Raw genomic sequence first — 20,865 nt, 5'->3', positions numbered from 1 at the left:
TTGCGAAGATATGATTTTTTGAAGGAAAAGTGGATTTTTGACCAATTTCTTATTTTTGCTTAATGATTTTTCTTTTATAACTTTACAATAAATTATTTTTCGGCAATGCCGATTATGCAGTCGCACTCCTGAGATTTTGAACTTTTGTTTAAAAAAAAATCGTAGGAAAATATTGATTGTAATCAAAGTTATAGCTTCTCAAAGTTGAAAAAGTCTTCCAGATCCAAAAATGTGTTTCCGTATTTTACAGGATCGATGTGTTTAAGGGTTAAATAAAAAAAAATATTATCCGCGGGGATCGAACCTGAGATCCCACGCGTACTAATCGATATTCCAATGTCTCACGCTAGGTATCCAATTGACAATCGTTCTTCTGTAGCGGTACTATAGATGCCGGAAATATTTAATCGTCATTTTCTTGAGAATGCCTAATTTTCGTAACGAACAGTTTTACTTAATATTACTCATTCATTCAAAATAACGATTTAATCAGAAGACAATATTTGTTAAACGTGTTTAGATAATTTAGAGATAAATTTCAAGATAAGCGGAAAAGGAACAATTTCATTGAAATTATAATGCTGAATAGCAAATAGCAGTACACTGATTTTATTATGAACAAGAGGCAGAATACAAAAGAGTGCGATGAGAAGTAATAAAGTAAAAGAAACCGCAATAGATTTAACTTGATAGAGATCCACAAATCGATATTGCCTTAGCACCGAGTGGCGAAAGACTGCGGTGCTCGGGATCGCAACAAATTTTCGTGATTTTGGGGGTCAGCAGCAGTGCGGTAAATCCACTGATTAATTTCGCTCTTAAAGAACCACGCGGGTAAGAATGTGCTCGCGCGTGATGCTCTCGTGGAGCAACACGGCAGGCAGAAACGCTCAGAGCAAAAATACAAAAAATAGTTGATTAGGCTGAACGAAATTCTTGCTTTGCTCTGAACAAAATGTTTTTATTGTTTATTTTTTATTAGTAGTATATTGCACTTTATTGAAAAAATAATATTTATTTTATTTTAATTAAATATAATAATAAATAATATTTCGCATTAATTATTTATTTTTGATAATGATTTTTAAAACATATATATTTAATGTTTATTTAACCCTTAAACACACCAATCCTGTAAAATACAAAAACACGTTTTTGGGTTTGGGAGACTTTTCCAACTTTGAGTAACTATAATTTTGATTACAATCAATATACTTCTACAATTTTTTTTTTAAATGAAAGTTCAGAATCTCAGGAGTGTGACTGCACAATCGGCATTGCCGAAAAAAAAATTTATTGTAAAGTTATAAAGGAAAAACCATTAAGCAAAAATGAGAAATTGGTCAAAAATCCACTTTTCCTCCAAAAAATCATATCTTTGCAACAAAAAACTTTTGAGGATTTTCAAATACGGCATTTTAAAGCTAAAGAGTCACATTTTCAAAATAAAATTTGCCAAAGTCATTCCTTTTAAAAAGTATAATTATGTAACATGGAGAATATGAGATATTTTTGGGCATTTAAAAATCCACTTTTTAAAAAAAATCATATCTTTGCAACAAAAAACATTTAAAGACTTTACAATACGGCGTTTTAAAGCTAAAGATTTATACTTTAAAAAAAAATTATATTATTGTCATTTTTATTAAAAAATGTACTTATGTAACAAGGCGAATATCAGGAATTTTTATTAAATCGTGTCTAAAATTGAAAATTTATGTGTTTCATGATATATTTTGAAAAACTCCCTTTTCTACAGCATTTTATTAGTATTCCAACTTTAAACAGAGTATATGCAAATAACATCCGCAAACCGATCTGTTCGAACGTATTTTGTCCAGCTTTTTTATATAAAATATTAACAAAAAATGTTTCACTTACACACTATATAAGTCGCATTGACCCTAACAAAACTTTGCTGCCGTGCCGTTCGAATTCTAGTTGACCAAAAAAGTTGATTAACCATATGAATCAAAAGAGGAGATTTTAAACTTTTTTTATGTTTTGGTCCAAGCCTCTTATCCAGAGCTGGATTTACTATAGGGGCTTAATAAGCTATAGCCCAGGGCGGCAAAATATAGGGGCGGCAAAATATAGGGGCGGCAAAATGTGTCGCGGCGCGTCGTGTCGTAAGACCGCGTTTCAGCGGCGGCATACGGCTGAGGTTCAGTCGATTATTACATATATGAGGTTGAGCCTGGCAACCGGTACCGATACTTACGATACGTGAGAGTTCGTTTGGGGTCGTTTTAGTCTTAAGTATTCGGACGGTTTGTTTCGATATATCTTTGTGTCTGTTGATTGCATTTTGCATCACAATCGGTCACCGGAACGATAATTATCGTTCTGAGCTTTGAAAACTATAATTTGGTTATTATGGCCAAATCGTTTCCGCTCTTCTAATTATTGGGAACGAGAGCCAATAAAAAGGAAGCAAGCAAGCACTTTACGATACGTGAGAGTTAGCGTGCGACAATATTATATTCATTTATGTTTTATGTTTAATATTATATTCATTTATATTTTGTTTTATCTTTCATATTTTTAAATAAAATAAATTTCTTAATTAGTATATATATATATAAATTTTAGTTATTAATCGCAATTTTTTACGTTTTTTCCCTTTTCCTTTTTTTTATAATTTGCATCAGACTGCTGTCTTTAATTTTTTTTTAATATAAAAAACATGAGTGACGGACGGATACGATTAAGTGGAAGTCAGTATAAGAAACGAAGGTTAGATAAGGCTGAGAGAGGACGTAGTGTTATAGAAAAAACACTTAAGATTGATAGTTTTTTTAATCCAGCCATTCCCATTGCTGGTTCTTCAAAACAACTGCTTCCCATTACTGGTTCCGAATGTTCGGATAATAAAGAAATTGTACCAACAATGTGTGACATAGACCATTTTAATTTCACCTCAAAGTCCCCAGAGTCAACTATCTCGTCTTCTATAATTAATATTGATGAGAGTAATATAGTTAATTCTAATGTGTTTGTAAATGATCCAGTTTTATGGGTAGTAAACGATGCTACACGTGTATACGTTTTGCAGCATGGAATTAACCAAGATGTTTATAATAAAAATTTTGATTTTTCCCGTTCAAAGAGACTTTGTGATAAGCAATATCGATATTTAAATGAATCATTATTTAAAACTCAACTTGTCAATGGCCAAATAGTAAAGCTATCGTGTTTAATGTACTCAGAAAGTTCGGGTTCAATGTTTTGTTTGGTGGAACTACAAAAATGGTGTTACTTGTCAATTGTTTGGTGGAACTACAAAAATAGCAAAAGAAGGATTTGACGACTGAAAGCATGGCAATGATGCATTAAAAAATCATGAGAATTCTTTTGAACACAAGTCGTGTATTTTAGATATAAAAATGAGATCAAACACTCTTGGAAAAATTGATACACATTTTTCGTATCAAATAGACACAGAGAAAAAGTACTGACGCAACGTTTTAAAACGGGTTGTAGCCACTGTGCGTGCCTTGGTAACTGCAGGTTCACCTTTAAGAGGTCATATCAAGAAGTTTGGTTCGTCAAGCAGTGGTAACTTTATAATGTGTCTTGAACTTATTTCTAAATTTGATCCTTTTTTGGCAGAGCATATAGCTAAGTACGGTAATTAAGGCCACACTTCGTATTTATCTTCTACTACATATGAACAGTTCGTTAAGTTAATGGCTGAAGAAGTAACGAAACAAATAATTAAAGAATTAAAGAGTGCCAAGTATTTTTCTATTGTAGTAGATTCAAGTCCAGACATATCTCATACCGATCAACTTGCAGTGATTGCGAGATATGTTTTGAAAAATGGACATCCTGTAGAAAGGTTTTTGTGTTTTGTTCCGAATGCTGGTCATAAATCGATCGAACTTTTTGATGCTGTTGTCATTGTGCTTGTGGCTTTTGATATTGATATTGCAAATTGTAGAGGTCAATCATATGATAATGCCAGGAATATGTCTGGTAAATATGCCGGATTACAAGCTAGAATTAATAAAAGTTCTCCAAACGCTGTATACTCTCCCTGTTCAGCTCATTCCCTGAATTTAGTTGGAGAACATGCAGCAAGTTGTTGTAAAGAAAGTAATGACTTTTTCCTTCTTCGTCAAAATTTGTATGTATTTTTTTCAAGTTCTACTTATCGCTGGGAAATATTACAGAGACATTTAACACAACGTGAAAACAGAACTCTAAAAGGCTTGTCACAAACACGATGGTCAGCCCGTTATGACGCATGTCAAAGTCTTAATAAAGATTGGAATGAAGTGATTGAGGCTCTTGCATCAATTGCGGAAGATGAAACAGAAAAATCTTGTACTCGATGTGAAGCTTCAGGTATCCTCCGTCAACTACAATGTCTTGAAACAGCCATTCTTTCTTCAGTATGAGATGATTTATTACAGAGATTTTATTTTTCTAGTAAGAAGCTTCAAGCAGCTGACATTGATCTTTATACTGTAGCAGAATTATACGGTTCATTAATGACGGTTCCTAATACTATGTTGAAAGTATTAGGAAAGCATTTGATATCTATGAAAATGCTGCTCTTAAAAAATCATTTATTATAGATTATAAAGATAATTTAAAAAGAAAAAGGATAAGAAAACTCCAAGACGACGAATCACGAAATTTTGAAACCGAATTTAATAAACGAGAAAACTTTAAAATCAATACTTTTTATGTCATAGTTGATAGAATAGTTGCATAGTTAGAACGTCGAAAAACAGTCTACGAAGAGTTGAGCACAAGTTTTGGTTTTTTAATTAAAGGAATTACATTGGATGATAAAACTATTGCTAAAAATGCTGTCAGATTAAGTAATGAATATAAGGAAGACTTGCCAGATTCAGATTTGTTTCAAAATGAATGTCTCCATTTCTTTGGATTTTAAAAAAATTTAGATAAACCTCCAAGCACTATTCGAAAGATCTGTAAAATGATTTATGATAAAGGCTTCCAAGAAGTGTATCCTTACATTAATATCGTACTTAGAATTTTCTTATGCATATCTGTAACGAACTGTTCAGCAGAAAGATCTTTCTCAGCATTACGGCGCGTCAAAAATGATCTCCGATCTACGATGGGTGATGAACGTCTCAACTATTCAGCAATTCTTACAATTGAGTCAGAAATCGCAAAACGTTTAAATTATGATAATATAATTGATTCATTTGCTGATGCTCAGTTGCGTAAAAAAGAAATAAAATCAAATCAAAATTATAAAACTTAAAAAATAAGAAAATAAATAAACTTTAAAAAATTAAAAAAAATTAAAAAACAAAAAAAACAAAAAAACCGGAGTGTGAAGTCCTATCGTGCAGCCTTCTCTGGCACACTCTGAGTGGTATTTAATAATTCATTTAATACACTACTCAAAAGAAAATAGGGAACACTTTCCAGACACCAAAAATTAGGCTATTTTCAAATGACTGTAACTCGGTGAAAAATCATCGTAGATAAAAAATAAAAAAAGCATTTTGAAGCTTGAAGATCCAACTTTAACGCTCTATCAGCAGATTTTCAAAATTCTTTTAACTTCCTTGTCTTATGCAGTAAAAAAGCACACCCTGTTTTGTTCCTTAAAATTTCGTATTTTTGACACTTTGCAGCTCGACCAACAAATTTTTTTCGAACAATTCAAGTAAAGCTTCATAAACTACAACATTTTGCCTACAAAATGCTTTTTTTAAAATTTCTCTACGATTTTTTTTGACCGAGTTACGCTACTTTGAAGCTAAACCTGCATTTTTTACAAATGATATCCGTACTCCGTGAAAAATCATCGTAGACAAAAAATCAAAAAACCATTTTAAAGCTCGAAGTTCCAGCTTTAACATGCTGTTAATGGTTTTCAAAAATTTTCTCAATTTCTTAGTACTATGCCCCAAAAAAGATACACTGTTTTTTCCTTAAAATAACGTATTTTTAACAGCCTGTAGCTCAATAAAAAAATTTTTCTCGACAAATCCAATGCAAGTGCCATAAAGTATGACATTTTCTCTACAAAATGCTTTTTTTAAAGTTTTCTCTACGATTTTTTTTGACCGAGTTACAAGACTTTGAAGATATACATTTTTTACAGTACATTTTTCCGAAAAATGACGTCTACCGCCGACATTAGCATTACCCAATGTGCACCACGTGGAGGTTGTCGGTCGGATTTTTGCACATCGTGTGTGTGTGTGTGTGAGTGTGTGTGTGTGTGTGTGTGTGTGTGTGTGTGTGTGTGTGTGTGTGTGTGTGTGTGTGTGTGTGTGTGTGTGTGTGTGTGTGTGTGTGTGTGTGTGTGTGTGTGTGTGTGTATGTATGTATCACAGCAGAGATAAGGACCCCGCAGTTCGTCACTTCTGCAGTATTTAATGACTCCAAACCCTCTCTGCTGTGTGTGTGCGCGCGATCACATAAATTGGACCGCTAGGGAATGGAGAAATGTATATTTCTCCGACGAATCACGTTTTTGCCTTTATGGCAATGATGCTCGTATACGTACTTGGCATCGACGAAATGAACGCTATGATCGACGTTGCGTTATGCCAATACGATCCTACAACGGCGGTTCCGTGATGGTGTGGGGGTGTATATCACTTACAAGACGAAGTGATCTAGTGATCCTGCCACCTCCGGCAATGACGGGTGTTCGTTATATCAACGATATTCTACGACCACACGTTTTGCTATTAAATCGAACCTGTCGGAACTTTATTTTTATGCAGGACAACGCTCGAACTCATACGGCGAATATAACGCGACGTTTTTTTCAACGACACGCAATTAGACTGTTAAATCATCCCGCCAATAGCCCGGACTTAAATCCAATCGAGCACATTTGGGATGAAATGGAACGACGATTAAGGCGTCGCGAGGAACAGCCGCGAAATTTAGAAGAATTGGGAGAAATTTTAACGGAAATTTGGCACAACATTCCGCAAGATCGTATTGCAAGATGTATAAATATGCGAGAACGCTTGCAAGCAGTAATTGATCAGAGAGGAGGAAATACACACTATTGAACTCTCATGCGCGCGAGCGCATACACACACAGCAGAGAGGGTTTGGAGTCATTAAATACTGCAGAAGTGACGAACTGCGGGGTCCTTATCTCTGCTGTGATACATACACACACACACACACACACACACACACACACACACACACACACACTCACACACACACACGATGTGCAAAAATCCGACCGACAACCTCCACGTGGTGCACATTGGGTAATGCTAATGTCGGCGGTAGACGTCATTTTTCGGAAAAATGTACTGTAAAAAATGTATATCTTCAAAGTCTTGTAACTCGGTCAAAAAAAATCGTAGAGAAAACTTTAAAAAAAGCATTTTGTAGAGAAAATGTCATACTTTATGGCACTTGCATTGGATTTGTCGAGAAAAATTTTTTTATTGAGCTACAGGCTGTTAAAAATACGTTATTTTAAGGAAAAAACAGTGTATCTTTGTTGGGGTATAGTACTAAGAAATTGAGAAAATTTTTGAAAACCATTAACAGTATGTTAAAGCTGGAACTTCGAGCTTTAAAATGGTTTTTTGATTTTTTGTCTACGATGATTTTTCACGGAGTACGGATATCATTTGTAAAAAATGCAGGTTTAGCTTCAAAGTAGCGTAACTCGGTCAAAAAAAATCGTAGAGAAATTTTAAAAAAAGCATTTTGTAGGCAAAATGTTGTAGTTTATGAAGCTTTACTTGAATTGTTCGAAAAAAATTTGTTGGTCGAGCTGCAAAGTGTCAAAAATACGAAATTTTAAGGAACAAAACAGGGTGTGCTTTTTTACTGCATAAGACAAGGAAGTTAAAAGAATTTTGAAAATCTGCTGATAGAGCGTTAAAGTTGGATCTTCAAGCTTCAAAATGCTTTTTTTATTTTTTATCTACGATGATTTTTCACCGAGTTACAGTCATTTGAAAATAGCCTAATTTTTGGTGTCTGGAAAGTGTTCCCTATTTTCTTTTGAGTAGTGTATAATAAATAATCAATTATGATACCAGCTAATGCACGTAAGTTTTTTTGCAATATTATATAAGTTGACAAGTTACATTAGGTTAAAAACTGTTACATTTAGGATTTATTTTACACAAGTATTAGGATTGTTAAGTTAAAAGTTGTTACACTTAGGAATTATCATGTTCAGATCGCGTTATGCATTTCTTATAAAAATTCTAATTTTCACTACCTGTACAAGGGGCGGCAGCTACTTTTCAGCCCCAAGCGGCAAAATATGTAAATCCGCGCCTGCTCCTATCTCATTCTATTTTCACACAGAAAACGTTCAAAACTTTATATGGGGTCTCTTAAACCCACTTACGTGTTTAAGGGTTAATACTAACTTTACATTAATTATTTGTTTAAGGGATAATTGAAATATTTACTTTTAATATTAATTTAAGATTTACTTTATATTAATTATTTATTTAAAATAACAACTGCAGAAACATTAAACATTTGTTCAACATTAACTTAATATTTACTTAACATTAATTATTTATTTGAGATAATGATTTTTAAAAATGTACTTGACTGTTTTTAATATTAACTTATTCTTTACTTAATATTAATTTAGGTTTAATTTTTTGCGATTAATATACAATACTAATAAGTAGATCTTTTTTAAATGTTTTTTTTTAAGTACTTATTTTCCATTAATTATACATCGCATAACTTTATTGTGAAAATAATATCTTTTATATTAAATACATATTTATTTTACGTTAATTCACCATTAACTTATTATTTATTTTATATTAATTTTTTTTTTTTTTCAAATAACAAATTGAAGAAATGTTTATTGAACATATATTTTTTAGTAAACTAGAACAACACAAACGCGCACTACGCGCGCGCTATTTAATTTCATGTTTACATATTACTAAATATAAATAATAAAAATTTCAAAAATTATACATTTATGATTAAGAATAATAGAGTTCACGATGACAAATGACAGATCATGTTCTTGATGATTATGAATAAATAAAAATAGAATATGATTTGATTTATTATTACTCTATTAGTAGACAATGTTTTTTAAATGTTTTTTTTAATATTTATTTTTTATTACGTTTTTTTAAATATTTAAAAAACATTTAAAAGATATTGTTTCCTGATAGAGTAAATGTCTATAAAATTATTATTAATAGTACACGTTAATATCACATTTTTGTAATAGATACCCGTATGTACAACTCTTTTATGTTGTTTATATAACCAAAATCTACACAAAACTTAAAATTTAAGCATGTTATAATTATTTAACATACAATCACGTTTATACTTAGCACGTGATATGATTGCATTTTTGTATTAAAAACAAATATTATACACGAGTCATCAACTTCCAAGCACACAAGATTATCTCAATAACTTCTGAATCGATCAAGTTCTAAATACTCTCAAACAATGGGTAAAGTTCTATAATAAAAATGTTTTTATTTTTTCTGTCCGTATTCTACAGACGGAGATATTATAATGAAAAGTTTACCTCTGAAATTTTATTTTCTGAGATATATGTGGTCATTAAAAAAATCTTCAAACTCGTGTTCAATTGCATTCTTAATTTCTTTTGTCCTTTATTTAAAAATCCTTACATTCTCAGCCTTCTTTAAATCCTTTCTATTTTCTACTTTTTTCTTATTTTACACTCTCACAATTTTTCTCTCTTCTTCCTTACATTATTTCACACATTTTTTTTTAATTTTTATTAAAACAAATAATGTTCCGTTAATGAAATAGTAATTCTTAAAACAAAATGTCAATATACCATAATATGCATCCATTATTAAAGAAACCTTCAAATTCGTGTACAATTACATTCCTAATTTCTTTTGTACTTTATTTAAAACTTTACCTTCTCCACCTTCTTTAATTCCTTTCTGCTTTATATTTTTTATTTATTTTACACTCTCACAATTCTTTCTCCTTCCTTCTTACATTATTTCATGTCTCTCTACCCTCATTGCACATATTTTAAAATCTTTACTAAAAGAGATAATGTTCGATTAAAGAAATTTTCATTTCTATAACACAAAACCTCAGAACATGTAATATGATATTCATTCATTATTTAAAAAATCCTCAAGCTTGAGTTCAGTTGTATTTTTAATTGTTTTTGTTTTTTATTTACAAATCTTTACCTTTATATAATACCCACATAGAAATTGACCTCCAGTGGATATCCATCGCCCTTCAATACCTCCATGGGACGTCTATCTCTATGGTGGAAATTAGATGGACGTCCATTAGAAGTCCATGAAACATCCATAGCTCCATGGGAGGTCTATCTCCACGATGGAAGTCAGATGGACGAACATTAGAAGTCCATGAAACCTCCATGGAATTTTACTTTCATCATGGAAATCAGACAGACCTCCATTAGGAGTTTGTGAAACCTCCATAGCTTCATGGGATTTTACTTCCATCGTAGAAGTCAGATAGACGTCCATTAAAAATTCATGAAACCTCGATAGCTCCATAAGATTTTACTTCCGTCATGGAAGTCAGGTAAATCTCTATTAGAATTTTATCCTAACTCTATGACAAATATATTCTATCAATACATTATAAACGTCCATTGAACATTTGTTATAAGTTAATGTACGTAGAATAATGGAAAATTTATATGTTGAGATATTTACATGTAGTTTAGTCTTACATTTATGTCTCCTTCACACTGGACGCGGAAACGCTTGCCGCGCGGCAGAAGCCATTAGATCGTCTTATAAGTACATATACGATCTTTTATTCCTTTATGGCAGTATTAATTTCTTAAGATTGTGCTTAAGACGATTTTAAATTGAGAACGAACCCACATAAAAATTAATCTCCATCACCTTTCCATAATTCCATGGGAGGTCTATCTTCATGGTAGAAGTCAGATAGACATCCATTAAAAGTCCATGAAACATCCATAGCTCCATGCGATTTTATTTCCATTATGGAAATCAGATGGACGTCCATTAGAAGTCCATAAAATCTCTATAGTTTCATGAGATTTTACTTCCATCATAGAAGTCAGATAGATTCCTTAAAACGTATAATGCGCATGACGTAATCCTTGTTGATCACCGAAAGTTAAACAAGGATAAAATGTTACATTACGTACATTACGCGCTCTTTTTACGGAATTTGGTCATTATCTCTTTATCAAAACAATTATGCAACTAATTTGTTTATAACAATTATAACAAATATAATAATTAAAAAAACGTCATATATGTTTCTTTAGTAATTCTTCTCGGTGAATCGATTGGCGCAATCAATTTTCCTCTACAGTCATTTTTGACAATTTGTTTATAATAATTAATTGCAAAATTAACTTTGGCAACGGGCTCTTTACGTCATTAATGTTTTTTCATGCTCCGATACTATTTCTAATTGTTGTTTTTTGACTGATTTGGCCATGGGCAGAAACAGATTTTAATTATTTATATAAATTATATTAAAAATATCTAAGGCTAAATAAACAAAGAGTTAATAAGAGTGGTGTGGAACTGTGGATACCAAATGGCTGTCCATTGGATGTCCATGGGACGTCCACTGGAAGGTCTGAACCTCCACGGCAGATGTCCATTGGAGGTTTTTGTTCTATGTGGGTATAAGTACTCAAAGATTATTTTATTTTACATATATTGAGTGTTGTACAAAAATGACAAATTTATAAAATTTTGATTAATTTAAGCAAGTTAAAATAGCATATTAATTTTTTCTAAGATACAGATGAAAATATTTGTCGTCTTCAAAGAGGTAGAACTTCTCTTCAATTAGATTTTATAAATTCGCCATTTATATCCTTGTGTTTTCGGAACTCATTGAGCTAGAATTTTATTAATACATTTGTGTGCTTGCATTTTGTTATTTACAAACTTCTTTTAATAATTTTAGTATTTTAAAATATTAAATATTAATTGTATCAATAAATATTTAAGAAGATAATTACTACAGAAATTTTAAAGAGATCTTTGTGTTGTTCATATAAACAGGCATAAATAATCCTATATATATATATATATCCTTTTTGAAAAAAAGCATGTAAAGAATATATCAAATGTATCAAAATTATTGTTGGTGTTTTTCCGCGATGCCGATTGATTCTCTCGCTGCGCTAACTTCGTGAGCCGGCTGTCATCGCGGAGATCCTGTATTTTGACTTTGTGTATTGAGGGGTTAATAATGTAATATTAAATTTGTGTAAAATTATGTAATATCAAAAGTTTTGTAGCGCTTGTCTTGTCTAGTATATATATATATATATATATATATATATATATATATATATATATATATATATATATATACACTACTCAAAAAAAAATAGGGAACACTTTCCAGACACCAAAAATTAGGCTATTTTCAAATGACTGTAACTCGGTGAAAAATCATCGTAGATAAAAAAATAAAAAAAGCATTTTGAAGCTTGAAGATCGAGCTTTAACGTTCTACTAGTAGATTTTCAAAATTCTTTTAACTTCCTTGTCTTATGCAGTAAAAAAGCACACCTTGTTTTGTTCGTTAAAATTTCGTATTTTTGACACTTTGCAGATCGACCAACAAATTTTTTTCGAATAATTCCAGTAAAATTTCATAAACTACAACATTTTACCTACAAAATGCTTTTTTAAAAATTTCTCTACGATTTTTTTAACCGAGTTACGCAACTTTGAAGCTAAACCTGCATTTTTTACAAATGATATCCGTACTCCGTGAAAAATCATCGTAGACAAAAAATCAAAAAACCATTTTAAAGCTCGAAGTTTCAGCTTTAACAGGCTATTAACGGTTTTCAAAAATTTTCTCAATTTCTTAGTACTATACCCCAAAAAAGATACACTGTTTTTTCCTTAAAATAACGTATATTTAACAGCCTGTAGCTCAATAAAAAAATTTTTCTCGACAAATTCAATGCAAGTGCCTCAAAGTATGACATTTTCTCTACAAAATGCTTTTTTTAAATTTTTTCTACAATTTTTTTTGACCGAGTTACAAGACTTCGAAGATATACATTTTTTACAGTACATTTTTCCGAAAAATGACGTCTACCGCCGACATTAGCATTACCCAATGTGCACCACGTGGAGGTTGCCGATCGGATTTTTGCACATCGTGTGTGTATGTGTGTGTGTGTGTGTGTGTGTGCGCGCGCGCGTGCGTGTGTGCGCGTGTGCGTGCGCGCGTGCGTGTGTGCGCGTGTGCGTGCGCGCGTGCGTGCGTGTGTATGTGTGTGTGTGTATGTGTCACAGCAGAGATAAGGAGCACACAGTTCGGCACTTCTGCACTATTTAACGACTCCAAACCCTCTTTACTGTGTATATGTGTGTGTGTGTGTGTGTGTGTCACAGCAGAGATAAGGAGCCCACAGTTCGTCACTTCTGCAGTATTTGACGACTCCAAACCCTCTTTACTGTGTATGTGTGTGTGTGTGTGTGTGTGTGTGTGTGTGTGTGTGTGTGTGTGTCACAGCAGTGATAAGAACCCCGCAGTTTGTCACTTCTGCAGTATTTAATGACTCCAAACCCTCTCTGCTGTGTGTGTATGCGCTCGCGCGCATGAGAGTTCAATAGTGTGTATTTCCTCCTCTCTGATCAATTACTGCTTGCAAGCGTTCTCGCATATTTATACATCTTGCAATACAATCTTGCGGAATGTTGTGCCAAATTTCCGTTAAAATTTCTCCCAATTTTTCTAAATTTCGCAGCTGTTCCTTGCGACGCCTTAATCGTCGTTCCATTTCATCCCAAATGTGCTCGATTGGATTTAAGTCCGGGCTATTGATGGGATGATTTAACAGTCTAATTGCGTGTCGTTGAAAAAAACGTCGCGTTATATTCGCCGTATGAGGTCGAGCGTTGTCCTGCATGAAAATAAAGTTCCGACAGGTTCGATTTAATAGCAAAACGTGTGGTCGTAGAATATCGTTGATATAACGAACACACACGAAATACACGCCATTGAACACTCATGCGCGCGCGCGCATACACACACAGCAGAGAGGAGTCATTAAATACTGCAAAAGTGACAAACTGCGGGGTCCTTATCTCTGCTGTGATATACACACACACACACACACACACACACACACACACACACACACACATACACAGTAAAGAGGGTTTGGAGTCGTTAAATAGTGCAGAAGTGACGAACTGTGGGCTCCTTATCTCTGCTGTGACACATACACACACACACACACACACACACACACACACACATACACACACACACACACACACACGATGTGCAAAAATCCGACTGGCAACCTCCACGTGGTGCACATTGGGTAATGCTAATGTCGGCGGTAGACGTCATTTTTCGGAAAAATGTACTGTAAAAAATGTATATCTTCGAAGTCTTGTAACTCGGTCAAAAAAAATCGTAGAAAAAATTTTAAAAAAAGCATTTTGTAGAGAAAATGTCATACTTTATGGCACTTGTATTGGATTTGTCGAGAAAAATTTTTTTATTGAGCTACAGGCTGTTAAAAATACGTTATTTTAAGGAAAAAACAGTGTATCTTTTTTGGGGCATAGTACTAAGAAATTGAGAAAATTTTTGAAAACCATTAATAGCATGTTAAAGCTGAAACTTCGAGCTTTAAAATGGTTTTTTGATTTTTTGTCTATGATAATTTTTCACGGAGTACGGATATCATTTGTAAAAAATGCAGGTTTAGCTTCAAAGTTGCGTAACTCGGTCAAAAAAAATCGTAGAGAAATTTTTAAAAAAGCATTTTGTAGGTAAAATGTTGTAGTTTATGAAATTTTACTTGAATTATTTGAAAAAAATTTGTTGGTCGATCTGCAAAGTGTCAAAAATACGAAATTTTAACGAACAAAACAAGGTGTACTTTTTTACTGCATAAGACAAGAAAGTTAAAAGAATTTTGAAAATCTGCTGGTAGAACGTTAAAGCTCGATCTTCAAGCTTCAAAATGCTTTTTTTATTTTTTATCTACGATGATTTTTCACCGAGTTACAGTCATTTGAAAATAGCCTAATTTTTGGTGTCTGGAAAGTGTTCCCTAATTTTTTTTGAGTAGTGTATATATATATATATATATATATGTATATATATATATATATAAGGCATATAAAGAATATATCGAATGTATCGAAGTTATTGTTGTCGCTTTTTCGAGATGCTGATTAGTTTTCCAATTGTGCTTACTTTGTGAGCTGCTGTCATCGCAGAGATCGCGTTGATAGCATGGTGGAAGTAATAAGGTGTGCTCGTATTGCGGACACATTTTCGTCTGTTCTGCGCATCGTGACAAAAATCGTCTATTTTGAACTCATACAAACAGATTCTTGTGTCGGTGTGTTTCCGTGAGTTAGTACACAGTCAAAAGTGCAAAACATGGCGGACTTCTGTCACGTTCTGTGATTGGATATTGCAAGAAACGTGCGCATAAGCACACCTTATTACTTCCACCATGGTTGATAGTTAAACTTAATCGCGTTGACAGTTACACGCATAATAATTGTCAAGAGGTCAATAGTAATAGCAAATTTATTATTTCCTGCGTCTAAAGATTTTTCTTTTTTTTCCCTTGGGCGACTTTATGATTATTTCAGATAAGTTTTATTAAACGTTCTTATATTTATAGTTGTAAAAATTATGATTATAAAAAATTGATACTTTATGTTGTACTTTATTTTCAGATATCAATTTTGTTTAATATTTATTATAATATTCTTATTACAATGCTCTTTTGTGTACAAACATTGTGAGGTTGGATTAGAAAAAGGATGAATTAATGATAGAAGGAAAAAGTAAAAGTTTTGAAATGGGACTAATACAGAAAGGAGAAAGGAATTTAAAAAGGAGAAGATAAAAATTTAAAAATTTTTAAATAAAGGAATAATGGGTGAATATCATGTAATATTTTGATATTTTGTATTATAAAAATAAAAATTTCTTTGATAAAATATTATCTATTTTATTAAAAATTTTAAAAAATGCGTAGAAAAAGAAGGTAAAGAAAAGAAAAGGAAAAGAATATAAAAAGTAAGAAAGGAAGAAAAAAGAATCGAAGGAGTGTAGAAAGGAAATAAAATTGAAAGGAGAAAAGAATTGAAGGTGTTGAAAAAGGTAAAGGTTTTTTAATAAAATAAAAGTAAGAAAAGAAGGAAGGATCAGTTTGAAGGTTTTTTTTTAGTAATGGGCGAATATTACATGACATTTTGATATTTTGTGTCATAAAAATAAAAATTTCTCTAATAGAATTTTATCTTTTTTAGTAAATATTTTTTTAAATATGAAATAAAAATAAAGAAAAGAAGAGGAATTTAATAATATAAAAAAGAAGGAAGGAAGGAGGGAGGAAGGATCAAAGAATTTTTGAGTGGAAATAAAATTGAAAAAAGAATTGAAGGTGTTGAAGAAGGTTAAGAAGGTTAAAAGGTTAAAAGGCTTAAAGGTTTTAAAGGTTTTTTTAAAGTTTTTTTTTATTATTTTTTTTTATTTTTGTAATACAATGTATCACATTTTAATAATGTAACGTATTTAATCCAAATAAATTGATAGCAAAAGAGAAAATATTAGATTGATAATACATGTAAATTAAAATAATCCTTAAATAAACTAATGTATCAGATAGACTAATCTATTAGAATTACACTCAGAATTTGTCTGTGACATTTTGTAAAAAGTGACTTGCAACTTCGTGATAAGATTTATGATGAATACCTAAGATACTCAGAAAATGTCTATACAATTAAATCAGGCATAATAGACACCCAAGTAAATGAATGAAAACTGCAATAAAGATTACATTGATTACAAATGTAATCAAAATAAAATGATAATGATAATAAGGTAAAATGCCCAATACTTGGACAAAATGAAAATTTAGACCTATACTTGGACACTCAAAAACCTACTTTTATGGTAAAATAAAAAATATTCAATTGAAAAATAAAATAGATTAGTATTGCGAACACTTTTTTGAATAACATATAATTTTTATTAATACTTATTTCAAAAAATTGAATAAAAATGATCAATTTGAAATGTCACCTTAAGCCCCATAAGAGCGACATAATTTTTCTTGTATTTTTACATTTTTGTTAATTGTGTTTATACTGTTACAATAAGTCCGATGCATTTATATATATAAGTTGTGATATTATCTGATAGTTTTTATATTACTAAACAATGTTTCCAATATAATATTATTACAAAAATAATTATTTCTTTGGAAATTAGCTGTCCAAGTATACGTTCGATAATCGTAGTAGTTGGACACACGCAACGCTCGTGTCCAACTTCAGATCATAGGCACTGATATATCAATGCAGTACTTGGACACGTTTCTCCGGGATTTTGTTAGTACAATTTTTAGTGAAAAATGTTTACAAAAAGTGTTCTCTAATAACTATCAGTGTTGTGGAATATTTAATATTTACTTACGGACTGAAAAAAAACATCAAGAAAAAAAATTTCGCACCTTCGTACCAACTTAACCTGAAAATCCAGAACTTGACTTGGCAAGCATTTGGTAGTCAGGATGGCTAGGAAGAAAATTAATGAGAAAACTGTAAAAGAGACTGCTAAGAAGAAGAAGAAGAGTGCAAGTGGTCAGTATCGTAGAGCTGTAGCTAAAAAGAAGAGAAGTGAAAAAAATTACAGTGTTGAAACTCTTCAAGCTGCTCTCAATGCAATGGGCGAAGGGCTGACTCTCCGTCAAGCTGCTCACAGTTTTGGAGTACCAAAGAGTACTCTTTTTTTAAAATCAAAGTATAACTCACCACTTGAGTGTAGGAAGGGACCAAAAACTGTGTTGAGTGCGGAAGAAGAAAATGAAATTGCAAGTTGGATAGTGTTCAGTGCAGATAGTGGTTTTCCTGTGAATAAAACAAGACTCCTTGACTGCGTACAAAAATATTTCAATAATAACAAAGCTAAGAGTCCTTTCAAGAACAATCGTCCTGGGCAACACTGGTATCGAGCTTTTATGAAGAGACATCCAAATCTGAGTACCAGAATAGCACAAAATCTGACTTCTACCAGAGCAGCCGTCACTGAAGTAGACCTTCGAAACTGGTTTGCAAAAGTCAAACAATACCTTGACACAAAAAACTTGCTGCATATAAAACCACACCGAGTATTCAACTTGGACGAGTCTGCGTTTATGCTTGTTCCTAAGGACAACAAAGTGATAACAGAGAAAGGTGTTAAGGCTCCATATCAAATAATGTCCGGTAACGAGAAAGCCAGTTTAACAATATTATTTACTGTTGCTGCTTCTGGAGTAATGCCACCTCCCATGATTTTATTTGATCTGAAAACGTCGCCAAAGAAGAATGTTTTGGACCAAATACCAAGAGGCTGGGGAGTAGGAAACACGGAACGTAGCTGGATGACAGGTGAAAGCTTTTACAGTTATATAAGTAATGTATTTTACAAATGGCTACAAGAGAACAATTACGTGTTTCCTATCATCTTATATGTAGACGGACATAGCTCACATATGACGCTACCACTACTTAAGTTCTGCAAAGAGCATCTTATAGAACTAGTAGTACTTTATCCAAATGCCACACACATCATACAACCATTAGATGTTGCTGTCTTCCATCCACTGAAGGATTCTTATAGAAAAGTGTTACGTCAATGGAGAATCGACAATAATGTTGTTGATGTTAAGAAACATATGTTTGCTCCAGTTTTAAAAATGGCCTTGGAATCGTATGATCTCACTGACGTTGTTAAAAATGGTTTTAGAGCCTGTGGCTTATATCCATTCAACGCTGATGCAGTTAACTATAATGTTTTAAGCAAGAAGAGTAAGAAGAAAGACGCAAGCATTAATCTACATTCAACCAACAATTCAGATCAAGACAGTATCATAAAGAATACAGAACTTTTAGCTATGTTTGAAAAATATGTTATTTCTCCGGATATCATAGAGTCTTTCAAACAAGCTGAATCAGAAAACAAATGGAATGGTGATGTGAAATATGTGGCATTATATGAATCTTGGCTTAAGCTGAAAAAACTATGTAATGGTGAGTAAGCTCTTTTAATTATCTATATGTATATATACAGCATCTAATTTGATTTTCTATTTGTATAGAAATGCATGATGTACCTTCAAATGAAGCTCTAACAGTTGACAATTCATTACCAGCTGATCAACCAATACCAAATGCTGATTTGATTGGTATGGCAATTAATAACGCATCCGGAGCAACTGATGAAACCATGCTTGATGCTTCAAGTCATTCCGACAACCAGCTGGACTTGTCTGTTATCAACGCAGCGGATGAAAACTCATTGGACATGAGTTATGCTATAACTCCAAGCATCGAACAAAATACTCTAGCAAAATTGCCAGTAGCAGAGTTAATTGAGGTGTACGATGAACTGGGCAATCGTGTAACAGCCACAGTTATAGCAATAAATGTTGATGATGTGACTATGAGCAGCGACAGCTCCCCAAGTAGCGTAGATATCAGAGGTCTGTTCAATTTTGTTTATAATAAATTATATAATAGTAATAATAATAATTATATAATACTATTTATAATAAATTATAAGTATACTAAGTAAATATCTCTTTCTAGTTGACAGTCAACTTGTACCGGAAGAAAAAAATAAAGATGATTTGGATAAGACTGACAGTGAAGAGTTTAATAGTGACTCGAATAGAGAATCAAGTAGTTCTCATTGTTTGAATATATCAAACAAAGGTTTGTAAAAATTTCTTTTTGTAAAAAGATATATTGTATACATAATTATTTTCTAATAAAAACTTTCTTATTTATAGATGAGGTTCTGGATTTCACGATAACTTCCGAAGGTACCAATGAGTCTGAGAATACTGTAAATACAGAGCAAGAAGACTCTTATGATTCTGTTAAAGCTTCTGTACAGATTGATATCTTAGAAAAAACTAGTCCTGTGTTTGGAACTTCTGTATTAAGCAAACACAATTCTATAAATGTCATAAATGACAATAACAGTCACCTAAGCATCAACGAAGAATCTAACTCAAGTACTTGTGAGTTTTTTCAAAGCATTTTCAATTTTTTAATCGAAAATGCATTTAATTACATTTTTTTTCTCATTTCAGGTGGAAGTAAAAATGATATACAAATATCACCTAAGCTACAAGAATTTTTCCCTGTACCTACGTTTACGAAGAAGAGAAAAAAAAGTACATCTAAAAATACCCCAACTGTGGCTGTTGTTGACGACCTGTTGATAGCGATGCAACAGAAAGAAGCAGAAAAAAAAGAAAAAGGGCAACAAATTTTATTGAACAAACAAGAAAGGGAAAAGGCGAAAATAATAAGAGACAAAGAAACAACTATTGTGAAGCAATATAATGAAAATAAGAAGAAAAAAATACAAAAGAAGAAAGAACTTAAATTACAAATACAGAATTTAAAGAAGGCAATCAAATCGGAAAACAGCAAAGAAAATGTTGGTCCCTTAACAGAGCGGCTCCAGAAAGTGAATGCCGAATTAGCTGAATTGGAAAATTCATTCATTCTAGAGGAAATGGAGTTTTTACAAACAAAAATTAAAGTAAAAAAAGAAAAATGTGATTCCACTGTATGAAATGTTATTTTTGTTAATGTAACTTCTTTATTGTTCTTAAGTGCATTATTTTTGTACTAAAATAATAAAATTTAAAATTAAAATTAATACTACAATGTATGTGCATTTATCACTTCTATTTCTATTATTTTATCATTATTATCAACTTCATTTACCTAATTGATATCCCGTATTAAAGTATTGTACAACTATTAGGTTCGAATGTGTCCAAATATTGGAACATTGTCCAACTTATGGGTTTTAAAGTGTCCAAGTACTACGTCAACTAAAAAT

The 20,865-nt window shown here is 32.1% G+C and overlaps 2 protein-coding genes across 9 annotated transcripts in view; one reads left to right on the top strand and one right to left on the bottom strand.

Annotated features, from left to right (window-relative positions):
* LOC105198947 (monocarboxylate transporter 10) overlaps positions 1-20,865 on the bottom strand; it is a 429,682-nt gene that overhangs the window by 381,507 nt on the left and 27,310 nt on the right. The window lies entirely within an intron of this gene.
* On the top strand, positions 19,067-20,679 carry LOC113003184. The gene is made up of 4 exons (XM_026131506.2): positions 19,067-19,486; positions 19,593-19,718; positions 19,796-20,029; positions 20,102-20,679. Exons 1-4 carry the CDS (start codon positions 19,105-19,107, stop codon positions 20,590-20,592), a joined length of 1,233 nt encoding a protein of 410 aa, XP_025987291.2. The 5' UTR covers positions 19,067-19,104; the 3' UTR covers positions 20,593-20,679.

This window comes from Solenopsis invicta, chromosome 5 (assembly GCF_016802725.1).
Source record: "Solenopsis invicta isolate M01_SB chromosome 5, UNIL_Sinv_3.0, whole genome shotgun sequence".
Lineage (NCBI taxonomy): Eukaryota > Metazoa > Arthropoda > Insecta > Hymenoptera > Formicidae > Solenopsis > Solenopsis invicta.
The sequence above is the reverse complement of the archived record's forward strand: the minus strand, read 5'-3'. Positions and strand labels throughout refer to the sequence as shown.

Coding starts and splice junctions, on each gene's coding strand:
- LOC113003184 (XM_026131506.2), top strand. CDS start 19,105: ATGCATGATGTACCTTCAAATGAAGCTCTAACAGTTGACAATTCATTA. Junction 19,487..19,592: donor AAGTAGCGTAGATATCAGAG/GTCTGTTCAATT, acceptor ATCTCTTTCTAG/TTGACAGTCAACTTGTACCG. Junction 20,030..20,101: donor AGAATCTAACTCAAGTACTT/GTGAGTTTTTTC, acceptor TTCTCATTTCAG/GTGGAAGTAAAAATGATATA.